The sequence below is a fragment of the Pongo abelii genome, chromosome X, assembly GCF_028885655.2.
Source record: "Pongo abelii isolate AG06213 chromosome X, NHGRI_mPonAbe1-v2.0_pri, whole genome shotgun sequence".
In the NCBI taxonomy this organism is placed as follows: domain Eukaryota; kingdom Metazoa; phylum Chordata; class Mammalia; order Primates; family Hominidae; genus Pongo; species Pongo abelii.
In genome coordinates this window covers 82852202-82879549 of record NC_072008.2, presented here as the reverse complement: position 1 = coordinate 82879549, position 27348 = coordinate 82852202, and the positions used below count along the sequence as shown (strand labels likewise).

The 27348-nt window shown below is 41.0% G+C and overlaps 3 protein-coding genes across 15 annotated transcripts in view; 1 reads left to right on the top strand and 2 right to left on the bottom strand.

The window, feature by feature from the left end:
* ATP7A (ATPase copper transporting alpha) overlaps positions 1-9435 on the bottom strand; it is a 140506-nt gene extending 131071 nt beyond the window's left edge. For 4 of the 10 annotated variants that reach the window (XM_054544756.2, XM_063721061.1, XM_063721059.1 and 1 more), the window contains exon 1: positions 9206-9395. The gene's annotated coding sequence lies outside the window, so the exon portion shown is untranslated. Of the gene's footprint in view, positions 1-9205 lie in introns of all 10 variants that reach the window. The other 6 variants (XM_002831836.6, XM_024241029.3, XM_054544758.2 and 3 more) reach the window with 5 other exon arrangements.
* A 5111-nt stretch (positions 9436-14546) lies between these two features.
* On the bottom strand, positions 14547-20381 carry COX7B (cytochrome c oxidase subunit VIIb). The gene is given in 3 exon segments (NM_001132444.1): positions 14547-14748; positions 17118-17242; positions 20293-20381. Coding segments are annotated over 3 exon segments (243 nt in total). The 5' UTR covers positions 20333-20381; the 3' UTR covers positions 14547-14670.
* A 172-nt stretch (positions 20382-20553) lies between these two features.
* Positions 20554-27348, top strand: part of MAGT1 (magnesium transporter 1) — a 72466-nt gene continuing 65671 nt past the window's right edge. Inside the window, exon 1 of one of the 4 annotated variants that reach the window (XM_024240274.3) lies at positions 20554-20711. Coding sequence is in view for 2 of the 4 variants with exons in the window: in XM_054543975.2 (XP_054399950.1) it covers positions 24506-24607 (102 nt within the window). In the remaining 2 variants the exon portion in view is untranslated. 4 annotated transcript variants of the gene reach the window in all.

Here is a 27348-nt window from a genome sequence, read left to right as displayed (position 1 = left end):
TGATTGCTGGGATCAATTGCACCCCAACCTCAGCATCATGCAATATAGCCAGGTAACAAACCTGCACATGTACCCTCTGAATCAAAAATAAATGTTGAAATTATTTTTCAAAAAGTACCTAGAATAGATAAATTCATAGAGACAGAAAGTAGAATGAGGTTACCAGGGGGTGAGAGAACGCAGAATGAGAAGCTATTATTTAATGGGTACAGAGTTTCAGTTTGGGATGATGAAAAAAATCTGGAAATGCATAACAGTGATGATTGTACAACACTGAGAATGCACTCAATGCCACTGACTTGTACCTTTAAAAATGGTTAAAATGGGGCCGGACACAGTGGCTCACGCCTGTAATCCCAGCACTTTGGGAGGCCAAGGCGGGTGGATCATTTGAGGTCAGGAGCTCGACACCAGCCTGGCCAACATGGTGAAACCCCGTCTCCACTAAAAATACAAAAATTAGCCAGGGGTGGCGTGTGCCTATAATCTCAGCTACTCAGGGGGCTGAGGCAGGAGAATTGCTTGAGCCTGGGAGGCGGAGGCTGCAGTGAGCAGAGATCACACCATTGCACTCCATCCTGGGTGACAGAGTGAGACTTCGTCTCAAAAAAAGGTTAAAATGGTCAATATTATGCATATTTTACCACATTTTTTTTTAACAGGCTGCTGCCCAAAAGGGAAGTGATTAGGAACTGAATGGAGATAGAGAGGGCAGGACCAACTTAAGAAATTTTAAGAACTAGACAACAAATTTGGTGACTGAATGTGGAGGTGAGGAAAAAGTAGCTCTTAGGTTTCTGGGTAGATAGGAGTGGCATTATTAGTTTCCTCTTATAGGTAAGGAAACAAAGTCCCCAAAGCACAAAGTAATTTGTCCAAAGTCACAGTTTGTTAATAGCAGAAAGAACTGAGATGCCAGACATCTGATTCGAATTCAGTATTCTTTCCACAACATAATACATCCAAAAAGAATATTATATTTGTGTAGTATTATTTAATTTATGAAGTTTTTGCATACATTATTCCACTTGATACTGATAAAAACCTATGAATCAGACGAGGCAGGTATTATCATTTTCTTGATGAGTATACTTAAATAGAATAAGAAAATTTATGCAACACCCTGAAATCCTTAGACAAAGATGTAAATTTTATCTGTTGGATTAAAGGGGAACCTTAAAGTGGGAAGCAAAGAGATTCAAATGATAAACGTGTTGGGACTATCACGGCTGCTGGATGTAGTAGGTATTGAAGGGAATACAGGACTAGAAATAGAAGTGGTTTGGGTAGTTTCCAGGGCTGCCACATTGTGTAATTACATGTCATAATTTTTACAAACTGTGGCTCCTGCCCACTAGATTTGTATAATGCAACAGCCATGGATGAAATAAGGTAGGAGTCTCAAACCTGCAAATCGGGATCTACTGGTAGATCTAGACACCTCACCTCCTATAAAGCTCCATGCTGGCTCCCCATAATGTCTTCTCTCTGCTACATGTCTCAGCTAAGATTCCCAGTGTGAAAGGAAGAACAGCACAGGCCAGCAACTTCTCATGACTACACTGTCAGTATCTGCCCTGATCTCACGACTCTGAAATTAAAAGAAGCTCCTCCTTATAACAAGGTTGGACATCACTGTAATAAAAGACTGGGAGGAGACAAAGGTAGTCTGGTATGATCATTTCTACTTTTCTGGTGGAAAAAATTTCTTAAAAGCACCTGAATAAGCAGCTATGCATGATGGCTCATGCCTGTGTACTCCTAGCACTTTGGGGAGGCTGAGGCAGGAGAATCACTTGAACCCAGGAGTTCAAGACCAGCCTGGGCAACAAAGTAAGATCCCGTCTCTACAAAAAAAACTTTTAAAATTAGCCAGGCATGGTGGCACATGCCTGTGGTCCTATCTACTTGGAATGCTGAAGTAGGAGGATTGCTTGAGCCCAGGAGGTTGAGACTGCAGTGAGCTGTGATCGTGCCACTGCACTCTAGCCTAGGCAATAAAGCCAGACCCTGTCTCAAAAAAAAAAAAAAAAAAAAAAGTGCCTGAACAATACTGTCAAATGTCCTTAGAGTATTATTATACTTACATTAAATCCAAAGGTAACAAGAAAAAATACAGGTCATAACAGGTATTCATTTGGCAATCCATTCATGCTTTAAGCCATGTTAAGAGAGTACTAACACAGGTTACAAACAATACTTACTACATAAGCTTCTGACCAAGTTGAGTTTAGCTAAAATACAAAACTGGGACATGAGTGGTCTAGCCAGATGCTTCAAATATAGAAGACAATCTATAATTGACCAGAGGCTTCAAATGTAGAACATAACCTAAGCCAACCATTGGTAGCTCTCAGATGCCCAAGTCAAGTAGCTGCAGTTTAGTTTCTCTTTCTCATATTTAGACAAGTAAAACACACTACCATTAAACACAACTAGAAACAAAAGACAGGCAAATGTATTGTTTTGCTTGAAGACATTTCTGATGACATTCTACCAACTATCACAGAATGTATTTATTTCTGTTTCCTTGACTAACCTCCTTTTATTTCTCCCAACGTTTCCTTGGACTTCCTACTGGCACTTCATGTGTACATTGCTTAACTGATACAAGGGTTACTGACCCCAACCACTCTGTAAATATCATTTTATTGCCTATAGAGTTGTGTCACTGAGAAAACTTACTATAAAATTCTAAACTTAGACAAATTAGAGTAGAGATGAGATCAAACCAAAGCAGTATGACCCCAAAGCCCCAAACCCTCTCCAGAACAGTGTATCCAAAGGACTTTTAGACAGACTTAAATAGTTCTTCAAAGCATTCAAAAGATGGTTTGCATCTATCACTTGCAATGCTCCTCTCCAACATAAAATCTCTACTACAATCAAGCAAGTCCCTTCACTGATTGCCATATGGTCCATGCTCTTATCATTTATTTCTATGACTTTGTTTAGAACTGGTCTCCTCACCTAGAACGTTTTCTTGCACATATTTAAGTTATATTACTTCACTAGTCTGTAAACTCCACAGAAGCAGGACCATATCTGCTCTGTTCACCATCATACCACCAGTGAACATGGTGGCTACTCAATAAATCACCGTTGAGTAAGTAAACGAACTGAAGTCCCATCTCCTTCATGAAAAATCATGTCAAATACTCCTAGCCACTTTCTTTTTAAATTCCGAATACCCTGGAATCAGTTTCATAGTTTAGTAGTACCTAATTTCTCTCTGCTTGGTATTAAACTTCTTTCTCTTGCTAGACATTGGAACATATGCCTTATGCTTCTTTGTATAGCTCACAGTAAACACTGAACATGCAATAAGCACACAATAAAAATGTACTAATCAAAGTGCTGACATGCTTTGTAAAAATTCAATTTACACACAACTTTGTAAGAATGCAGCTATTTGCAGAGTAGGTTAGACATACATAAGGCCTTTTCCCTTGCTTACACTGTATCACAACTTATTCAGTACAAGTATGGTTCAGCATTTGACAGTTAGGGAATGTGGAAAATCTCGATGGCGTAGAGTCTGTGGCTCACTAATTACAGAAGCAGATTGTTATGAGTTTTCTTGATAGGGAAATAGGATGAGCACGTCACAGTGATTTGATATGCCAGCTGTAATAATGAGCTTTAAGATGCCATGTTAGCATATGTAGGTGTACTGTAGGCTACCGGGAGACCCTCTCAATCTGAGTTTTCCATTTTCTTTCTTTTTTTTTATTTTTGAGACAGGGTCTCACTCTGTTGCCCAGGCTGGAGTGCAGTGGCATGATCTCAGCTCACTGCAGCCTCAACCTCCCAGGCTCAAGCAATTCCCCCACTTTAGCCTCCCCAGTAGCTGGGACTATAGGCGCACGCCACCACACCTGGCTATTTTTTGTAATTTTTGTAGAGATGGGGTTTCACCTTGTTGCCCAGGCTGGTCTGGAACTCCTGAGTTCAAGCAATCTACCCACCTCAGCTTCCCAAAGTGCTGAGATTACAGGCGTGAGCCACCGCACTGGCCAATTTTCTATGGTGTAACTTAGAAATTAAGTATTGTGCCGGGCGCGGTGGCAGGGCCGGGAGCAGTAGCTCAAACCTGCAATCCCAGCACTTTGGGAGGCCGAAGCGGGCAGATCACCTGAGGCCAGGAGTTTGTGACCAGGCTGGCCAACATGGTGAAACCCCATCTCTACTAAAAATAAATATATTAGCCGGGTGTGGTGGCACATGCCTGTAACCCCAGCTACTCGGGGGGCTGAGGCATGAGAATCGCTTGAACCCTGGAGGCAGAGGTTGCAGTGAGCCGAGATCGTGCCATTGCAACTCCAGCCTGGGCTACGGAGCAAGACTCTGTCTCCAAAAAAATTTCTTTTAAAGAATTTAAATATTGCTTGCAAGTATTGATTGATTAGTACATTGATCCTGTAGTCTACTAAATTTATAGTACAGCAAAACTGTAATTTATAATTTTATTATATAGGATGCTAAAATTACTTTTACGGTAAATAATATATTAAAATATTAAAGGTAACTACATTTTACTGTATGTTTACTATCTGCCAGACACTGTACATGTATTAGATCATTAACAATCCTGTGAGACAGGTACTGTTATTGTCCCCATTTTAGAAATTTGAAGGAACTGAGGCACAGAGGAGTATGAAATCTGTGCAGGGTCATACAAGTAGTAAGCAGAGGGGCTGGGATCCCACCTAGACAGTCTAGCACCTGGACTGAGCCAGACAAGACAGGCTTTTTTTTTCCCAGACAAGACAGGGTCAAACTCTGTCACTCTCTCATCCAGGCTGGAGTGCAGTGGTGTGATCTCAGCTCACTGCAGCCTCAACCTTCCAGGCTCAAGCGATCCTTCCACCTCAGCCTCCTGAGTAGCTGGGACTACAGGCACATGCCAACACGCTCAGCTAATTTTTGTATTTTTTGTAGAGACAGGGTTTCCCTATGTTGCCCAGGCTGGTCTCGAATGCCCGGGCTCAAGCAATCCGCCTGCCACGGCCTCCCAAAGTGCTGGGATTACAGGCGTGAGTGACTGTGCCCCACCTAGCCTCCACTCTTAATTCTATATTATACTGTCTCTCCAAAACAACATATCACAATACAATGGTGAAGTTAAGATACCTTGAAGCATCAAGAGAATAATATCTAATACTCTAGAAAATGTTCAAAGATATTACTGTCAACAAGAAAAAACAAACATAGACCATTTCACTCCAGCCTAGGTGATAGAGCCAGACTCCATCTCAAAAATAAATAAACAAAAATAAACATTAGGTGTTTTAGTATATCTAAATATACATTTAGTGTGTCTTTTCTTTCTAGGAGAATCTGAGAATACAATTAAGACACCATTTTTAACACTAGGTGTTTTAAGGCCTGGCACAGTGGCTCATGCCTGTAATCCCAGCACTATGGGAGGCTGAGGCGGGTGGATCACTTGAAGTAAGTCAGGAGTTCGATACCAGCCTGACCAACATGGCAAAACCCCTTGTCTACCAAAAATACAAAAACTAACCAAGCGTGGTGGCGTGCACCTGTAATCCCCGCTACTTGGGAGACTGAGGCAAGAGAATCACTAGAACCCAGGAGGCGGAGGTTGCAGTGAGCTGAGATCGCACCACTGCACAGAACGATGCTGTCTCTACAAAAAATTTAAAAATTAGCTGGGAGTGGTGGCACACACCTATAGTCCCAGCTACTCAGGAGGCTGAGGTAGGAGGATCGCTTGAGCCTGGGAGATGGAGGCTGCAGTGAGCTATGATGGCGCCACTGCACTCCAGCCTGGGTGACAGAGCAAGACCCCATCTCTTAAAAATAATATTATTAAAAATAATAATAATTAATTAATAAATAAGTACCTAGGCATGGTGGCATGCGCCTGTGGTTCCAGCTACTTGAGAGGCCAGAGGATCATTTGAGCCCAGGAGATTAAGGCTGCAGTGAGCTATGATTGTGCCACGGCACCCTAGCCTGAGCCACAGAGTGAGGCCCTGCCTCTAAAAATAAATAAATACATAGATAAATAATAACATCTTTTAAAATAAAAATAAAATAAAATAAGGTTAATGGCCAGTCTAAAACAATATCCCTACAGTGTGAAATAACCCATTTATTTCAATTGGTAAATTGTTAAAAATGCACTCCTGATTATAGATCTGAAAAACTGGACTTCTACACTAGAGATTAATAGTAAAAATAAGTAAAACTCTTTTTTCATCCTTGAGACATAGCTGTATAATTTTAAATGTGAACAGAAAATATGGTACAAAGTACACATAACTGGCTCAAAATGGGGTATTTTACCCTCATTTCCTTCAAGGAAAGAGGTACCTGTGAAAACTGATGTAGTCTACCAATATCTCGTACATTTGGGCACATAAAGATTAGGAAATCAATTTGCAAACAGTGCTCGAAAGAGTAAGAACATTTTATAAAATCTGAAACACAGGACCCTTTTACTTTAATGAAACACATTCTAAAGGAATTTTGATATTTTTCCTGCCAAACTATCTCAGCAAGTTAAGTAAGCAAGTAATATCACATTAAATCAACCTGAAGACTGAGATTTAAGAGGGAAAAACATGATTGCTGGGATAGTAGACTGAACTAAAATACTCTGCCTAACAATTGCATATCACTCATTTGTCCCCCAGCCTCCCAACACTCTTGCCCCGGCCCCATGTTGAGCTATATCCTAAGAAATATCGTTGTCTAAAAACAGAACACCAAAACCTGAACTGCCCTTTAACAAAGATGAATAGAAGGAATTTTGAGACAAAACTCCCAAATACTATTCTCATCTATGCTAGTGCTTCTATGAGTTCAGACAAAAATCTCTCCTTGCAATTTACTTTCCCAACTGGCAAATGAAGATTATTTTCACTCATCAGGATGTCCAAAGTCTTGACTAATAAAGTTTGCCAAGAACTTTTAAATATATAGACAAAAGGAGTTATAACAAGGAATTTATTTTTGAAAAATGTATTTCCTTTAGTGCCCTCACAGAAGTGAAAGTTGTAGTGTGTTAGCTGAGGTTATTTTTGCACTCTTTTCTCTCTCTCTCGTTTTGTAAGCAAATTTTACTGCTTCTGCAAGCATTTTTCAAAGAAAATCAACCTTCTGCTTTAGAAAACAGAGATGTTAACCTATCCTTTGGAGGGATTCGTGTTTAACCTTATCTTGAGGGCAGGAATCAAGATCTTTCTAAGGCTGTGATCGGAATAGAATAGTTCCTATCAAGTTAAGAAGACCAATAGAGAGAAATCAATTTAGAGGAAAAAAGGAAACGCAGAGATTCCTTGGGGAAAACCTGGAACAGTTGCTCACTTCAGAAAATGTTATTCATTCCCAACTCAATCAGAATTAAAGTATAGCAAGTTTTACATTTTTTCTCTTTTAGATTTGAGTTTACATCAGAATTAAGCCTCATACATTAATATTGCTTTTGTCATTTCCATGTATTTTTTTTCTCTATATAAGCTTTTTTATTGGCTGGAGGGCAGTTGGATATGTTTGTGAGCTGACTAGTTTTGTATTCTATATTTTTTCTAATTTTAATCAGTGACATCTTGGAAGATGTGGCTGTTAGAAATAGGAATATTGACTTACAGTGTGTTACTGGATGTCGGGCAACTTTCCAGACCCCCACGGCTTTGCTCACATTATTTCTGCTATCTATCAGTCCAGATAGATGTCTTCCTCTTCCTCCATTCCGGCAAAGCTAAATCCTATCTATTTTTCAAAGCCCAGTTCACATGCTCCCTTCCCTGCACTCTCATAACACCTTCTGTTTCTAGTATATAATGTTAGTGAGATTTTTTAAATGTTTAGGTAATCGTGTATCTTTCTTTCCTACTACATTGAGACCCTCAAGTACAAAAAAAACTCTCTCATGTCATGACCTTAGACACAAGAAAATGTTAAATATAATAAAATGCCAGTTCAAAAATAACCATTGAAAAGGATGTGATAAGCAACCTAGTAATTCAGTCAGTGGGGCTGCTAGAAACCATTGTCTTCATAGCTGAATTCAACTGACTCAATTCGGACTCAATTGTATGTAAACTGTTTATTTTTTTTTCCTTCTTTTTTGGAGAGAGTTTCGCTCTTGTAGCCCAGGCTGGAGTGCAGTGGCACGATCTCGGCTCCCTGCAACGTCCGCCTCCCAGGTTCAAGCGATCCTCCTGCCTCAGTCTCCCGAGTAGCTGGGATTACAGGCGCCCGCCACCACGCCCAGCTAATTTTTGTATTTTTAGTAGAGACAGGGTTTCGCCATGATGGCCAGGCTGGTCTCGATCTCCTGACCTCAGGTGATCCACCCTCCTCGGCCTCCCAAAGTGTTGGTATTACAGGCATGTGAGACACCGCGCCCAGCCTACTGTAAGTAAACTCTTTTGAGGCCAGGAACTCTGTCTTATTTCTTGTGCATCACCCCCTCCCCGCCCCCCCCCGCACCCGGCCAAAAAAAAAAAATTAATAACCTCAGTATCATCTAATTCAATGTTCTGCACATATTCTCAATATAAAGCCATACTATTGTAGATAAAGTGTGATTAAAATAAAGATCAGATCCTGGACAAACGCTGAATTGTGAAACGATAAGTGCTTGTGCTTAAGATAATCTCAACGTCTACAACGAAGAAAAGTGTCAAAGATAAGATGCCACAGGGTTGGACAATGGACAGTAACTTTACTGGAAAGGGGGCAAAATGAACAAAACTAAGTGGAAACAAGAGTGTTCTCCCAGTTTACCTTATGCTCCCAGAGCAAGACAAGAAGCCAAATATCTATTTTTCAATTATTATTTCATCAATTATGGTCATTTTAGTAACCTTAGCTTCCAAAGTATAAAGAGGTGTCACTAAGCAAAGACCCCAGTCCATGTGACTTCCAATGCCAAACACAAACTTTCTTGTACCCTCAATTAATTGGGTAACGTAGGCCATGGATGATCAGGACACTCTCTCCAAGAGGGTACAAGAAAGTGACACAGGTCAGGATTTTATTTCCCCTCCTCTATCCCCTGTTAGGGGAGGTAAAACATAAATGTAGTAATACCTGAATTGTGAATAAGTGAGACTTTCGAGACTGCCCCAGACTAACATGACCTTCTCACCACACTCGTAGTACAAACTGACAGCACAGAAGACCCCCTCCAGGAGAAAGGACGACGGGAAGCCAATGTAGGACTTACCTGGTTTCTCTATCCTATGGTTAAACCTCTGGAGCTACGCAGACCATGGCAGCGATAAATCCACGTACGCAGGCTCCAACAAAGCTCACACAATCGAAGAACTCACAGTAGCTGCGGCTGCGGCGGCGGCAACAGCAACTCCTCCCTCTGCTTCTCTTTTCCCACCCCCCGCCGCGGCGGCCCGCCGCCTTTACTCCTCCCTCCCTCGACTACCCCCACTTCCGGGTGATGCCCCTGCCGGAAGCAGGGCCGCCACGGGAAAGAGAGCGACAGGTCACGTGAAAAGGAACGCGTGGTCTAGAGCCAAGCTTCTCCTGCCCCCTGCTGCCCCCGGGCCGACACGCAGCCTCGGGTGGGTCTTTGTTAGGGTACGAGTCCGCTACCCCACCCCGCCCCCACGACAAAAACGAAACCAGAAAACCCATACTAAAACAGTGCCTTTGTCATCTTTAGTTTCCTAACCTCAGGTCAAGATGTAACATAAAAGATCCTTATAAGTCATCTTCTACATAGTTCATCTTCGCCCAGCATGAAATTCACGTGCATCTGTTAGGCTGTGTTAACTTGCTTCCCGTAGACTGTGTAGCCTAATTTCAGATGTAAATGCCAGAACTATGAATTTATCCTCTTCCCTCCATTGAAAAATTACATCAAGAGGAAAATGTTTATAAATTCATAATTTTTATATGTGTGTTGAGGGGGCAGGGACGTCACTTCACCACCTTCATAGCGCCATTCCAAGCTCTGAACCACTCCCCCCATTTATTCATTCACTCGTCCATCATTTTAAACACCTAGAAGATTCCGGTGATGCAAAAATGTTACAGTCTCTGTTACCATGAGTTCATTTAGAAATGAGATGCATAAAATGTAAACAATGCAATAAATGGTACAGGAAAGATTTGAAAAAAGGGTCTTATTTTATTCTTGCTTTCCAACTTAACATTTTAAAAAGCAGCAAAATTCTAGGATTTTTAAAACTATGAACATTAACAGTAAAAAGAGGAAGAGGCTCCATCTCACTTATTTCAAAGCAAGATGTGGCCTTTTCATATTTCCTTTCATGACGTATGTCATAAGATGTAGAACGAAACTAATCACAGGACTATTTGTATTTTCATCTGGAACCATTTGAACCCAGTTCCCACAGAAGAGTATGAAGTCTAATAATGTTGCAGAAATCAAATAGTACACAAAATACAAATATCAAGTAAATGTTTGTAAGACTTAGAACAGCGCCCGGCACAATGTAAGCGTATTTAAGTGTTGAAATAATTTCCATCCCAGCTGTTGTCAAGTCCCTATTAAGCCTTGACAGGCAACATTTAAAATTACCCATAGATCTACATTTTAAGTCCGTGATTAAGTATTTCAGAATTATTCTCCCCCTCTACACTCATCCACATAAATATAAAATTATCTCATCTTCCCAGGCATTATTTTGTAGTTGTCAATGTGCACAGCCTTAATTATTAAGATACAAACTCAGCCCCAAATTTAAAATCTTAAAAATCACATCATATGAAATGAAGATAGCTTTTAAGTGGGTTTCCAAATATTAGCAAGTTGGTTTGTAACTATATTAACATTGTGTTAAGCATCCAAAAGAAATTCACTAAAAGGCAAAACCAAAAATATATCTTTATTAGAAGCAGAACATTGAATCTACTAGCTATCTAGTATTTTTATGTAAACATTAAAGTTTATCACTATGAGCTGCAAGATCCTCTGCCAACCATGTACATTCTGAGGCACTCTAATATTTAACATAAAAACCTAAAGAGCTATGTATATATTTTGTTGTTGTTGTTTGGTTTTGAGAGTCTTGCTGTCGCCCAGGCTGGAGTGCAGAAGTGTGATCGTAGGTCCTTGTAACCTTAAACTCCGGGGCTAAAGCAATCCTTGCACCTCAGCCCCCCAAGTAGTTGGAACTATGGGCACACACCACCACACCTGGCTAATTTTTACTGTGTGTGTGTGTGTGGAGATGGGAGTCTCCCTTCGTTGCCCAGGCTGGTCTCGAACTCCTGGCCTCAAATGATCCTCCCACCTCAGCTGCCCAAAGTGCTGGGATTACAGATATGAACCACCAGGCCCAGCCTAAAACTCTGTCTTTATATGCATCATCCCTAATCCTCCTTACCAATGCACGAGCATAGAAGGGAATGTCTTCAAGAAATAATCAGGTTTGCTGGGGGTTGAGCAGACAGCGGGTGTCCCTAAAATGCTTATGAAGTGTATTAATAACCCCAGTGACGTTAAGCCAGGAGGATGGGAACTCAACATCTGTACCTCTACAACTACCACAGTACCCATGTCTAGGTAAGTTAAATGAATCTAAAATAACAGAACACAGGTGCTAAAATAATTCTGTCCTAGAGTGAAATTAAGAATGGGATTTATGAGGTTGGGCGCCGTGGCTCACGACTGTAATCCCAGCACTTTGGGAGGCCGAGGCAGGTGGATCGCCTGAGGTCAGGAGTTCGAGACCAGCCTGGCCAACATGACAAAACCCTGTCTCTACTAAAAATATAAAAATTAACCAGGTGTGATGGTGGGCGCCTGTAATCCCAGCTACTTGGGAGGCTGAGGCAGAATCCCCTGAACCCAGGAGGCGGAGGTTGCAGTGAGCCAAAATCACACCACTGCACTCCAGCCTGGATGACAGAGCAAAACTCGGTCTCAAAGAAAAAAAGAACGGGATTTATGACATTCACCCTAATGTTAAAATATTTCATAGCCATCCAAATAGAGTTTAAAGGATTGGCAATGCTTTTAAGGTAAGTAACTTACCTAAATTCTTCAGACATACAGATACTTGAGGACAGAGGACTAATTTGACGACTTTCCAACTCTAGGTATGACTGAAACTCAAAGTGATGTTACGGGTAAGTTGAGAAAATTTGTGTGAAAGGATATTTTCATGGCTCTGAGAGCACTAGGAAAGCTCCAAGGTCAGTATATACTGTGATGGCATAAAAAAAAAAAAAATTGCTTCATTTCTAGTAGTGGTCATAATAGTTTTAGAATTACTCATCAGGATAAGATTAACTACAAAATTAAGTTCAAAAAGCATTTTCAAAGTTACTACCACCACCAGGTTTTATCACACAAAGCAACATATAATTTTGGTCACAAATGGACACAGAAAACATTCTAAATTGTCATACAGGTGACAACTATCACTTAGCTTAGTACAAACCATACTGAAACTGCTTCCACGTCGTGGAGAAATAAGTGTTAATTCAGTGACAAAAAGGTGTATAATTGAAGGTTGACACTTCCTTAAATACATGTTTATTTTACTTCAATATCTCTCAGGGTTGTATGTATTTGAATACTTCAGTACTATTTTGAACATTCTAAATATGAAATACCATAAAACGTTCAAATTTATCAAACAGTGGTACAATATGATTACTAAACTTGCAACTTAATTTACAATGACGTTCAATTTTTCCTCTTCAAATAAAATCACTGACTTTGGTCCATTTGATGAGAAACTAGGACATATGCCATGACAGCATACTTCTAGCACTCTATGTAATAAGCAAAAAACAATTTAGCTAATATAGACAGGTTACTTGACTGAAATTCTACTTTCTGCTTAATTGATCACTATCAAGAAAACTACAAAAAAAAACAAAAACAAAAACAAAAAAACAACAAAAAAAAAAAACAACTACCACAGACCACAGCTCTCAGCCAAGAAAGTAACGATATATAAGCCAGGCGCAGTGGCTCATGTCTGTAAGCCTAGCACTTTGGGAGGCTGAGGTGGGCGGATCGCCTGAGGTCAGGAGTTTGAGACCAGGCTGGCCAACATGGTGAAACCCCATCTCTACTAAAAATACAAAAATTAGCCAGGCATGGTGGCGGGCGCCTGTAATTCCAGCTACTAGGGAGGCCGAGACAGGATAATCACTTGAATCCGGGAGGCAAAGACTGCAGTGCATCAAGATCATGCCACTGCACTCCAGCCTGGGCAAGAGTGAGACTTCATCTCAAAAAAGAAAAAGAAATATGTGGTACAGATATTGTTCTTCTTCAGGTAACATACATAAAATCCAATGTTATATACTAAAATAATAATCCACAAATCCAAACACTGTTATAATTACAGCAAGTCAACAGGTGACTGATAGTAGATAACTAGGAACAGACTGCATTTGACAAGATTTTCTTTAATAACATCATAAACATCCCTAATAATATGATGAAAGACCAAGAGCTATAATCAAGATGAATATGCCAAAACAGCCAAGGAGCTAGTAGCTGGCCTTCAGACAGGCTAGGAGTTTGTTTTATAGGACCACTCCACCCTTGGGTCTGGTGACACTTTAAGTTTTCTAGGCAGGAGTGAAAAGGAGTTAATAATGCCAATTCCAAGTATAAATACAAATGAGAGGCACATAGTAGTAGGTGTAACCAAAATCCAGGGCAAATTTTTGGCTCAAAGGTGATCTACAATAGTTCCGTGATCAGTTATTTATAAACATAATTTCAGCTTACTGTAAAGTTGACTTCCAGGTCAAAGGCAAATTCTCCTTTTACATTACCTCATAAAAGCCATTTAAGGGCTGGGTGCCGTGGCTCACGCCTGTAATCCTAGCACTTTGGGAGGCCAAGGCAGGCGGATCACCTGAGGTCATGAGTTCGAAACCAGCCTGACCAATATGGTGAAACCCTGTCTCTACTAAAAATACAAAAATTGCCGGGCACGGTGGCTCACACCTGTAATTCCAGCACTTTGGGAGACCAAGGTGGGTGGATCACGAGGTCAGGAGTTCGAGACCAGCCTGACCAACATGGTGAAACCCCGTCTCTACTAAAAATACAAAAATCAGCCAGGCCTGGTGGCGTGCACCTGTAATCCCAGCTACTCGGGAGGCTGAGACAGGAGAATCGCTTGAACCCGGGAGGCGGAGGTTGCAGGAACCGAGATCACGCCATTGCACTCCAGCCTGGGCAACAAAGTGAGACTCCGTCTCAAAAAAAAAAAAAAATTAGCTGGGCGTCGTGGCATGCGCCTGTAGTTCTGGGCAAGAGTGAGACTCCATCTCAAAAAAAAAAAATTAGCTGGGCGTCGTGGCATGCGCCTGTAGTTCTGGCTACTCGGGAGGCTGAGACAGGAGAATCACTTGAACTAGGAGGCAGAGGTCGCAGTGAGCTGAGATGGCGCCACTGCACTCCAGCCTGGGGGACAGAGTGAGAATTCGTCTCAAAAAAAAAAAAAACAAAAAAACCTATTTAAGAAGCTGCACAGCATTTGACTTTAATATTAACATAAAGGCTAAAGTGATCAAGCTTAGTTTCATTTACAAAGAAACAAAATCTACAATGAAGGTTTCAAATGTACTTTATTTCTTCAGTAATGCCATATCTTAATGGGTACACAGTGCTTTAATTTGGCATCAATTATGAGCTGTTTTTTAAACAATTCATTATTACACCAGCTGGGATGATTACTGATTCCTCCATTCCTTTGGGGTAACTCTGCCAACAGGGGACAGGTTCCATTCTATTCCGACTTGTGTTGCTACCTGTAAGAATTAAAATGCTGTCAGTTACATGTTTAAACCAGAGTACACTCTCTCGGAGACTATTTCTTGAAAATGACAGATATTCTGTTCTATAGGTTAAAAATACACAGAAACTCACCTAGGATCTAATACCCTCCATATAGGCCAAACCTGATTGCTGTCCTAATTTTCCAGAGCAGTCCTGTTGTTCAATAGAACTTCTTGAGCTGAAGGAAATGTTCTAGATCTTCACTGTTCAAAACAGTAGTCACTAGCTACATGTGGCTACTGGCCACCTGGAATGTGACTAATATCACTGAGGAAATGAATTTTTAAATTTTATTTAATTCAAATTTATACTTCACATTTCTATACTACCCACTCAATACACTGATTCCATCAACCACAACTACCTAAGTAACTGCCAAAGAGTGTTTTATATTATCTTTATCACTAAGGAACATTTCACCTCCAAAAGCTCCTCTGATCAAACATTTGTTCAACATCTGTTTATCCTTCTAATTAAGCACACTTTTTTTTTTTGAGACAGTCTCGCTTTATCGCTCAGGCTAGAGTGCAGTGGCATGATCTCGACTCACTGCAACCTCCAACCCCCTCCAAGTTCAAGCGATTCTCCTGCCTCAGCCTCCCAAGTAGCTGGGACTACAGGTGCCCACCACCACGCCCGGCTAATTTTTGTATTTTTAGTAGAGACAGGGTTTCACCATGCTAGTACCAAACTCCTGACCTCAGGTGATCCACCCGCCAGGGCCTCCCAAAGTGCTAGGACTACAGGCGTGAGCCACCATGCCCAGCCTAGGCACACATCTTAATATTTGATTTCAGGAAGATCAAAACAAAAACTAAAAAGGCCTATTTATTTAAATAAAGCTTATTACAGTAAGGGTTAATTTGTATCTTTTTAAACCAACTTATATATTTATTAAGACTTCGGGCCGGGCGCAGTGGCTCACGCTTGCAATCCCAGCACTTTGGGAGGCCAAGGCAGGCGGATCACGAGGTCAGGAGATCGAGACCATCCTGGCTAACACGGTGAAACCCCATCTCTACTAAAAATACAAAAAATTAGCCGGGTGTGGTGGTGGGCGCCTGTAGTCCCAGCTATTCGGGAGGCTGAGGCAGGAGGATGGCGTGAACCAGGAGGTGGAGTTTGCAGTGAGCAAAGATCGCGCCACTGCACTCCAGCCTGGGCGACGGAGCAAGACTCTGTCTCAAAAAAAAAAAAAAACAAAAACAAAAAACAGATTTCAAGACTCCTACTTTTAGCCAGTAACAGTGACTGAAAGATAGATTGTTAAATGTAAGATGTAAAGAAACTAAAATATAAAAAGATACATTACATCTCATCTGTCACGAATATTGTGCTAAGTTCTGAGTGCAGAATTTTAAAAGAAAAATTGTTAAGTGAAGTTATGTCCAGGAAGGCGATCCAAGATAGTAAAAATCCTGGAAACCATGAACAAAAAAATTACCAATAGAACTAAGGATGTTTAATTTGAAAAAGAAAATTCAGGAGATATGATAGCAATTTTCTATTATCCGATGGCTGTTATATGGAAGTGGGTCAGAATTTCTGTGTTGCAATGAACAATGGGTAGCATAGGAAAAAGGCAGATTTTAACTCACCATATGATCCTTTTAACAGCTACACAAGGCTGGGCACGGTGGCTCACACCTGTAATCCCAGCACTTTGGGAAGCCAAGGCGGGCGGATCACCTGAGGTCAGGAGTTCGAGACCAGCCTAACTAACATGGTGAAACCCCGTCTCTACTAAAAATACAAAAATCAGCCGGGCGTACTGGAGGGGCCTGTAATCCCGCTACCTGGGAGGCTAAGGCAGGAGAATCACTTGAACCCAGGAGGCAGAGGTTGCAGTGAGCCGAGATTGCGCCATTGCACTCCAGCCTGGGCAACAAAGCAAGACTCCGTCTCAAAAAAAAAAAATTAGCCAGGCCTGGTGGCGCACACCTGTAGTCCCAGCTACTTGGGAGCCTGAGGCAGAAGAAGTGCTTGAACCCAGGAGGCAGAGGTTGCAGTGAGCCAAGATCGCACCACTGCACTCCAGCCTGGGGGACACAGCGAGACTTCTTAAAAAAAAAACAAAAAAACAAAAAAAACAAAACAGCTGCACAATATGGAAAGGGCTGCCTTGTGATCCCGTAAGCAATTTATTACTGGGAATGTAAAGAACAGAAGATGGATGAATGCTGGGGTAAAAAAATCCCCTGCACTGTGTGGGTAATTAGATTACATAATCTCTCAAGTCCCTCCTAATTAGATATGTACACTACTATGTTAAGACACTTTGAATGCACAGACTGAGAATGAAAAACTTCTAAAATAGAAATGATTAATCAATAGTACTTACATATGTCCATGTAACAATACAGAAAGTGGCTCCACTAGCTAATACAGCATTACCGTATTTGTCATGAAAATCAGGTGTACGTTTCTGGTGGCTCTGCCTTGCCATTGTTTGCTGAATGCTTCGAACTTACAGGAAAACAAAAAAAGAATACAGAAGCATATTATCAATTGTCAGGTAAAGAAAACATATGTGGATTGATACTGCCAATCAGGAAAGCCAAGGAAGTTAATTTTACAGTATTATGTAGTTGAATAAAATGTTAAAACATATTGTAGCTATTAAAGCAGTGTACTTTGAAATGCAACAAAAATAAGATGAATTGACAGATGGACAAATACGTGATAAAACAAATAGCAAAATGTTAACTGTAGAATCTTTGTGGTGGGTATATGGGTGTTCATACGATTCTTCCAACTTTTCAGTATGTCTGAGAGTTTTCATAATAGTGTTGGGGGAAAAAAGCAAAGAATGAATGATGTCAGTAACATTCTCTACAAAGTGGTATTTGCATAACCCCTGAAATTTTGGCTCCCATTGATTAATTTGAATACTTATGACTTAAATTTTCATTAAAGTTTACTCAATAGAGCCCAACAACGTAATTACAACATACAAGGACAAATGAACTCAAATGAACTTAAAATTAAAGCACACTAAATGCTTATAACTGTAAAATTACTACAGTAACAAAAAAACTCGCCAAAACTAGAGTAATCTTGATTTTTAAAAAATTAGTGGACCAGGCACAGTGGCTCACATCTGTAACCCCAATACTTTCAGAGGCCAAGGTAGGAGGATCGCTTAAGGCCAGGAGTTTCAGACCAGTCTGGGAAACATAGTGAGGCCCTGTGTCTACAAAAAAATTAAAAATTAAAAATTAGCCGGGCATGGTGGCGTACGCACACCTGTAGTCCCAGCTACTCAGGAGGCTGTGGCCGGACGATCACTTGAATCCAGGAGTTAGAGGATGCAGTGAGCTATGATCACACCACTACACTCCAGCCTGGGTAACAGAGCAATTCTCTGTCCCTAAAAATAAAAAATGAGAAATGGGGTATATAAAAAAGTGTAAGACAGAGATCCTGTCCTCAAGTAACTTCCAGTCTAGAGGATTACATATGTAGATAAAAATCAATATCGTATAAGGAAGCAGAATTAGCTAAGGACTTAGTTTTTGAGCAGAATGATAAACTTTGCTGTTAGTATTATACCAGTACAAAGAGGAGAACAGAAGTTTTCAAACGGCCCCTGGAGGAACTAAAAAGGAGGGCTTGGGAAACAGCCGAGACTGGAAAAAGCTTGTTTCTAGCTGTTTTTTTTTTTCTTCCTGTCCAATTTAAGGGGCAGGTTCTTATCGTTTTAAAGAGCCTCCAAAGGTACTTACATATATAATGAAAAGCTAGGGAGCCTGAGGCAGGAGAATCACTTGAACCTAGGAGGCGGAGATTGCAGTGAGCCAAGATTGAGCCACTGCACTCCAGCCTGGGCAACAAGAGCGAAACATTGTCTCAAAAAAAAAAGAAACTGCAATGTTGCCCATTCACTAGCAATTAATATTTCTACATGGTACAATGGGTTACTTCATGATAGTTATCAGACCATTATTGGATCTTCTAACTGTCTTACATAGCTTTCCCTTTTCATCTTTTAGTCACCCCGGGATAGGCAAATTTACAAATATTTCATAATATATTCTGCTCCAGAAAAGATAAAAAGTGGGCATGTGAATTCCACACTGAAAAAAAACAAAAAACCTTTCCTGAGGTACAAGGTGGCCCTATTTGCTCAAAGAGCAAAGAAATTAAGACTACCAAAAAATTCTGCAACATCTCATAACTTCAACACACTCAAGTAACTCTGCTGGATTTCATTAGACCTCTCCTCTGTGACAACTGTTTAATTACCACACATTGGTGATCTCATATAATCCTCAACAACCCCATGAAGTAGGCATTATTTACAAATTACTTATTTTACAAAGAAGGAAACCGAGGTTAAGAGAGGCTAAATCATATGCCCAAAGTAAAAGAGATAATAAATGCTACTTTGGGAATATGAAAATAGTCCAGCTAATATTTTGTGGTTATTTTCAAAGTTGCTTAAGTGTTTAGGACACAATCTAATAATAACCTCCAAGGATTCTATTAAGTGAAAATCAAAAGATGGCTAAACAAACTAGATAGTAATTAAGGATCACCTTCGTTGTGTAACAACTGCCCACGTTACTCAAGGTCACCTTCGGTGCAAATCAAGTATGAAAATTAATTTGTTCTCCTCAATCTATGGCATTTTTACTACATAATGCTGGTCTCAAAACTCCCTGTACCTGCCCAACATTTGGATAAGAAAAAAATGACCACGATTGCTTTCAGGACAGCTAACATTGTTTTGTTTTTGTTTTCGAGACGGAGTCCCGCTCTTGTTGCCCAGGCTGGAGTGCAGTAGCAGTCTTGGCTCACTGCAACCTCCGCCTCCCGGGTTCAAGCGATTCTCTTGCCTCAGCCTCCCAAGTAGCTGGGATTACAGGCGCCCACCACCACGCCTGGCTAATTTTTGTATTTTTAGTAGAGATAGAGTTTCACCATGTTGGCCAGGCTGGTCTCGAACTCCTGACCTCAGGGGATCCGCCCGCCTTGGCCTCCCAAAGTGCTGGGATTACAAGTGTGAGCCACCGCGCCTGGCCAGCTAACATTGTTAATCAACAAATAACTTCAAAGCTGCATCGATACCATTTGGGTTGTTTCCCTGCAATTAAACCAGGTGAAGAGCTAAATTTACAGTTTCCGTCTATTACAGTAATAGGAATTGGAGAAGATATTCTTCTATATAGGGTTAGGAGTAAACATATCCCCAAAGCTAAAATGTAGGACATCACTTAAGGAACGAGGTGTCTACCAAGAATGTCCTTCCCTGAAATCATAGGTTACTGAAGAATTAAAAAGCAGGGCTAGACTTATCACTCCGATAACAGAAAGAGAGCTGGAAACCGAAACAGAAATACTGGGTGATAAAGCCAATGCTAAGGACATCATCCCAATGACTTGGGACGAGATAGGAGACAGACAGCATTCAAGATTAGAAGGCCGAGATGTTGGTAAACGGAAAGGACACGAAAGGCCGCGAGGACAAATTGATATAAGGTTGTTGTAAATGATTTGTCATAATTTTTGCTCACCTTGGAGACGATTTAGTGCGTTTTTGACCAAGGGAAACATCGTGAAGGTGAAGCTAGAACTGCGGCAATACAGCTGCTGCTTTGGTATCAATTCGCTTCAGGTACCCTTGAAGTGAGCTGAAAAACAAAATGGCTTTCAGCCGGGATCCGTAATGAGATTTGACGAAATCTCGCGATACCTGTAAAACCTATAGTAATTGCAACCCCCTTTACCGAGAGGAAAAATAAAGGCTTTTTGGGAAATGTAGTTTCCGGCTTTATAAAATGACGTATGGTGGGTGGTATCTAATGAAGAATGAAAGAACTGGTTGAAGCCAGGTTTAGAGCTCTATAGAGGGCAGCCGAGACACTGATCTTCGGCCTAATCGTCTAAGGAACTAGCTTCAAAATGGTGTTAAAGTTCCACAAGCTTCGGTTTGGTATGTCCACACTAGCTCTTTCTTCTTTCTGTTCTCCCAAAACTTCCTTTACTTCTCTCATTTTTTTTTTGTGCTATTACTACTATACTAATTGGCTTAGCTTTTAGTTTTCAAATAACTTCAAGTTTAGAGAAAAGTTGCAAGAACAGTAAAAACTTCTGTAATATGTAGATAAATACGTGATAAAACAAATTTGTAAAGCTATTGGCCAGGCGCGGTGGCTCACGCCTGTAATCCCAGCACTTTGAGAGGCCAAGGTGGGCGGATCACGAGGTCAGGAGTTCGAGACCAGCCTGGCCAAGATGGTGAAACCCCGTCTCTACTAAAAATACAAAAATTAGCCGGCGTGGTGGCGCGCGCCTGTCATCCCAGCTACTCAGGAGGCTGAGGCAGAATAATCACTTGAACCCGGGAGGCGGAGGTTGCAGTGAGCCGAGATCGTGCCACTGGACTCCAGCCTGGGCGACAGAGCAAGACTCCGTCTCAAAAAAAAAAAAAAAAAAGAAAGAAAAGACAGCTGTTAGGCCTGGCGCCGTGGCGGTTCACGCCTGTAATCCCAGCACTTTGGGAGGCCGAGGTGGGCGGATCACGAGGTCAGGAGATTGAGACCATCCTGGCCAACATGGTGAAACCCCGTCTCTACTAAAAATACCAACAATTAGCTGGGCGTGATGGCGTGTGCCTGTAATCCCAGCTACTCTGTAGGCTGAGGCGGCAGAATCGCTTGAACCAGGGAGTCAGAGGTTGCAGTGAGCCAAGATACCACCACTGCACTCCAGCCTGGCGAGAGAGCAAGACTCCGTCTCAAAAAAAAAAAAAAAAAAAAAGAAAAGAAAAATAAAAAAAGAAAGAAAAGAAATGGCAACATGGCAAAACCCCGTCTCTACTAATATACAAAAAAATTAGCTGGGCGTGGTGGCACACGCTTCTAATCCCAGCTACTCGGGAGGCTGAGGCATGAGACTTGCTTGAACCCGGGAGGCGGAAGTTACAGTGAGCCAAGATCGCACCACTGCACTCTAGCCTGAGACCTGTCTCAAAACAACAAAAAAAATACATACAGTTCAGTGGCATTAATGGCATTCACATTGTTGTACAACTAAGACCATTATCCATCTCTAAGACTTTTTCATCTTGTAAAACTAAATGCTTTGATTATACATTTTGACTATTGAAAATATTAACATTATTCCAAAAGTCAAAACTAAACAGACTAGTGTACTTAGAGAAGTGTCATTCCCTCCCCTAACTGTTGCATTCCATTTCCACCAATTCCTATAGGTAACCGATTTCATTACTTTCTGGTTTATCTTTTGCAAAAATTCATTACTTTCTGGTTTCCTTTTGCAAAAATAGGCAAATACCTGTATGTTTTCTTATTTCTCTATTTTATACAAATGTAGCATAAAAATCCATTATCATTTTACATAAGTCTTCCTCATTCCTTTTTTACAGCTGCAAAATCTGTGGTGTATATGTGCTATAGTATATTCAATCAATCTCCTATGTTGGAATATTTAGGTAGTTTCAAGAATATTTCAATTTCAATAATGCCGAAATGAATAACTTTGTGCACACATATTTTCATATTGCTGGATGTATCTCTCCAAGGTAGGTTACTAGAAGTGGGATTGCTGGATTAAAGGATAAATATATGTGTAGTTTTTTTAGATATTGCCAAATTATAGATGTTGTAACATTTTGCCTTCCCACCAGCAACGTATTAATATAAAGGGTGCTTGTCTCCCCACAGCCTTGCTAATAGCATGTAGTGTCAAGCTTTTGGATTTTTGCCAATATGATAGGTAAGTTATCCCTTTTAAACTTTAAAAGTTTTATTTTTAAAACATACACATAGTAAAATTCACTTTTTGGTGTACAGTTCTATGCGTTTGGACAAATGCATACAATTGTGTCACCACCACCACAATTAAGGACAGAATAGTTCTAGCATCATAAAAACACCCTTGTTTGACCTCTTTGTGATCAACCCTTTTCCCTACCCCTAGCCCCTGGCAGCCACTAATCTGTTCTCTGTACCAATGAGTTTGCCTTTTCCAGAATGTCATATATCATATAGATTGAATCATACAGTATGTCTCAGTGTACTTTTACTTTGCATTTTTTCTTTTTTTTTTTTGAGATTGAGTTTTACTTTTGTTGCCCAGGCTGGAATGCGATAACACGATTTCAGCTCACTGCAACCTTTGCCTCTGGGGTTCAAGCGATTCTTCTGCCTCAGCCTCCCATGTAGCTGGGATTACAGGCCTGCGCCACCACACTGGGCTAATTTTTAAATTTTTAGGAGAGACGGGGGTTTTGCCATGTTGGTCAGGCTGGTCTCGAACTCCTGACCTCGGGTGATCCACCCACCTCGGCCTCCCAAAGTGCTGGGATTACAGGCATGAGCCACCGCACCCGGCCTGCGTTTTCTTAATATAAGTTTCCATAAATGATTTAAATTTTTTTCACATCTCTATTTCACATCTCTTCACTTCAGAACCAGCTATTTTTCTTTCCATCCCATCTCCTTGTCTCTCCAACATACTGAAATTAATTTCCTGGTTTTTTAATCCAGTAGCGCCTAAAATAATATTCATATAATATTTTCCACACCATCAAAATAAATCCAAATTGTAGGCAGATTGATTTTATCTTGTTGGTGTTTTTCTTCTTTACAACCTTACTTTTGTACCATCCCCCAAACAAAATAATGAATAAAAAGAAGGAATTTGCTGTCTATAACCTGCAATTAAAGTCCTTGTTGGTGCTTTAAATATTAAGTCAAGAAGTTTAACTGAAAAAACAAACAAACAAACAAAAAAAGCCGGCCGGGCTTGGTGGCTCACGCCTGTAATCCCAGAACTGTGGGAGGCCGAGGCGGGCGGATCACCTGAGGTCAGGAGTCCGAGACTAGCCTGCCCAACACGGCGAAACCCCGTCTCTACTAAAATACAAAAAATTAGCCGGGCATGATGGCGGGCGTTTGTAATCCCAGCTACTCGGGAGGCTGAGGCAGGAGAATCGCTTGAACCCGGGAGGCGGAGGTTGCAGTGAGCCGAGATGGCGCCACTGCACTCCAACCTGGGCTACAAGAGCGAAACACCATCTCAAAAAAAAGCCATAAATAAACAAAAACTTTAAAAAATAATCCTTGATGTCCTCTTTTTTCAGCGCTCCTGGCACAGTTTCTAGGACACAATAGGTATTCAACAAGCTCTTGTTCATATTTACTTTTAAAAATTTCCCTCAGTGGTATTAGGTATATTTTTGCTTTCCTACTTTTATTTTTTCACTTTGAAGTACTTTGGAGGTAGGATAACGGACTAAATAGCTCTTATCCCTCACGCGGCTAGGTCCCATTTTTCTAGAATATTACATGAAGGAGGCGAATTTCAAGGACTTCTAAATGAGTCTTTGGGTGAAAGATTCCGTTCTAGCAACTTCAAGCCATTTTGGACTCCGCAATATTTCACAACTACGCATGCGTATTTGGAAAGCGACAGCGCGCCGGATGTTTGCGTATCGAGAAAGGGGCGGGTCATTATCTTTAGCGGACCAATGAAAACCCTCCAGATTACCCTTTTTCTATTGGCCGACCAGGGCCAATTAGAAATCAACCTTCTTTTAGCGGGCGTGTAGCGCCAGCGCGCTGTGACGTAATGTGAGGGGTCTCCCGGCAGGGCTGAGCTGGACCAATGAGGAAAGGCAAGGGGCCGATTTGCCTGTTCTCACGCCCCACCCTCAGACCGAGCCGGAGCAAAGTTTTGCTTATAGAAGGGAGAGGAGCGAACATGGCAGCGGGTTGGTGGTTTTGGTGTGTCTCTGTGACCGTGGCGGTGGCGCTGCTCATCGTTTGCGACGTTCCCTCGGTCTCTGCCCAAAGAAAGAAGGAGGTGAGGACGCGGTTTCCAGCAGCATGGCTTTTCCCAGTGACTGGGGCTTGAGAGGGTCTGTTGGCCTCTTCCCAACCCCCTTTCCCTGCCGCTTCTATGCCTTTGGTGGTTTCAATTACGCGGTTTTCGGAGTTGTGGAATTCGTGAGAGAAGGACTGTAACTCTTTGTCTTCTGGGGATGTAGAATCTGAGAGTGGAGTAGCCTAAGTAACAGCCCGACTTCTACAGTCTTGTGAATGTGCATAGCTATGAGTTTTGACACTTTTGAGTGTGGGCCCCGTCAGGTGTTGGGGGTGGGGAGTTGACTTTAGATCCCAGGAGTAGAATATCTGAGACTCTACTGTTGGCCGATGTAACTCCCCGAATGATGGGTAAGAGTTCTCTATTTTGTAGCATTTTCATTTCAGGAGTGTGAGAGACCAAAGAGTGAAATTATGCCAGATTTATTACTTTGTCCAAATAATTGTTTCAAGGCAATTTACCAGATTGAAAGCTCCTAACCATTTTCAATCATTCCACAAATGTAAGCATGCTAGGCAATGTTCTAGGCGCTTGGTATACATAAATGAACAAAACTAAGATCTCGTGGAACTCATAGGCTTTAGGAAGTGGAGGAGATACAGTATTCTCACCATTAAGCAATCCAGGTAGAGGAATTTTAACAATGTGTTTTCAAACGTTTGTGATTTGGAGTCCTGTACTCTTAGGACTTTAAGACTACTAGCAATTATTTATACTCTCTAATTTTATAGATGAGAAAAATAGAGTCTTAAATTTAGAAAATGAACAAGGACTCAAACCCTACGTCAGTCATTCTAACTCTATTTCCTGTACATTCTGTGCTTCCTCTAATACAGAAAAACTGTACACATACTCTAAAAATACCAGTTAAGCACTTCAGATACTTGTCTACTTGAGCTGAATTAAGAAAGAAAGCTATCTTCTCTATGTTTCTAAGTATTTGAACTATTCCATAAGAAGAAAAACTAAGCTAGGAAGTTAAACTTAATGAGTTGCTTATTAGATTGGCGAAGAGTACAATAAAAATATACAATTGTCAAAAGTATCGTGAAGTGAGCAGGCTCAGACACTGAAACTAGAAATTGATGTCCTTCTTTGGGAGGATCCTAAGCTATTGTTATGTGGAAACCAAGATGCAGAACAATGCATAATTTTATGTCTTAGAAATTTTTTATGTTAAAAACAACAGCATCCCCTATATGTAAGTATATTTGTATGTATAGAGAAATCTCTGTAAGGATACATGACAATACCTTAACAGTGGCTATCTCCAGGCAGTTGGGATTATCGACGAGGGGAACATTTTCACTTTTTACTTTACATGCCGCTATTGCTGGTATTACCTGAATTTCCACAATGACCACTTTTTTTTTTTTTTTTTTTTTTTTGAGACAGGGTCTCGCTTTCTTGCCCAGGCTGGAGTTCAGTGGCAGGATCATGGCTCACTGCAGCCTCGACTTCCTGGGCTCTAGTGATCCTCTCACCTCCACCTCCACCTCCCGAATATCTGGGACTACCGGCATGTGCCACAATATCCCTGGCTACTTTTTTATCTTTTTGTAGAGACGGAGTCTCTCTGTATTGCCAGGCTAGTCTCGAACTCTTGGGCTCAAGTGTTGCTTCCGCCTTGGCCTCCCGAAGTGTTGGGATTACAGGTGTGAGCCACTGTGCCTAGTCCACTTATTCTTTTTAATTAAAAAGTGAAGGCTTTTTAAAACTTAGCATTTCTACCAGTGAAATTATATTTATTCATTGACTCGCTCACTGAACTGGAAGCAGAACAGCCTAGCTGAAAATAGGTTTTTTGTTTTTTTTTTTTTTTTTTTTTTTTTTAAGGAATCAGCACTAAATTGTATACTTTAAAATAGTCAATATGGTGAATTTTATGTTAAGGCAATAAATTACATGCCTTCCTTGATCTTTATGTACTCTCTTGGAAGTACATTCACCCTTTGCATGCATGTACAAGACTTATGCGAGAATATCTTCCTTTTCTCTTACCCCACCCTTTCATTCACCTGAAGATTCCTACTCTCAAGTCTTAGCTCAAACAGTATCTTCTTTCTTCCTCGGCTAAAGTTTTCTTGGTGCCTCCAGGTGAACTGAGATGAATTCAGCACATCATATAGTCATTGTAGGTATGTATATATTTATTTGGAGACAGGGCCTCTTACACAGGCTGCATGCTGTGCAATGGCACTATCATGACTCACAGCAGCCTCTACTTCCTGGGGTCAAGTGATCCTCCCACCTTGGCTTCCCAAAGTGCTAAGATTACAGGAGTGAGCCTCCTTGCCTGACCTGTATTGTCCTTGTTTATATGCCAGTCTTTGCCCTAACACTGTAAGCATCTTGAATGCAGAAACTTCTTAATTAATTTTTCTTTACCTCACATCCAGCATTGTCTATCAAAATGTCCTCAACAAACATCAGATTAACTATGTACTTATATAAAATCAGGAATCTGTTCTTTCTTTTTATAAATATATATTTTAAAAAAATTTTTTTCAGACAGGGTCTCACTCTGTTGCCAAGGCTGGAGTGTAGTGGCGTGATCATAGCTCAGTACAGCCTTATGACCTCACTGGGCTCAGGTGATCCTCCCACCTAAGACTTCCCAGCTGGGACTACAGGCATGTGCCACCACGCCTAGTTAATTTTTATATTTTTTGTAGAGACGGGGTTTCGCCGTGTTGTCCAGGCTGGCCTTGAACTCCTGG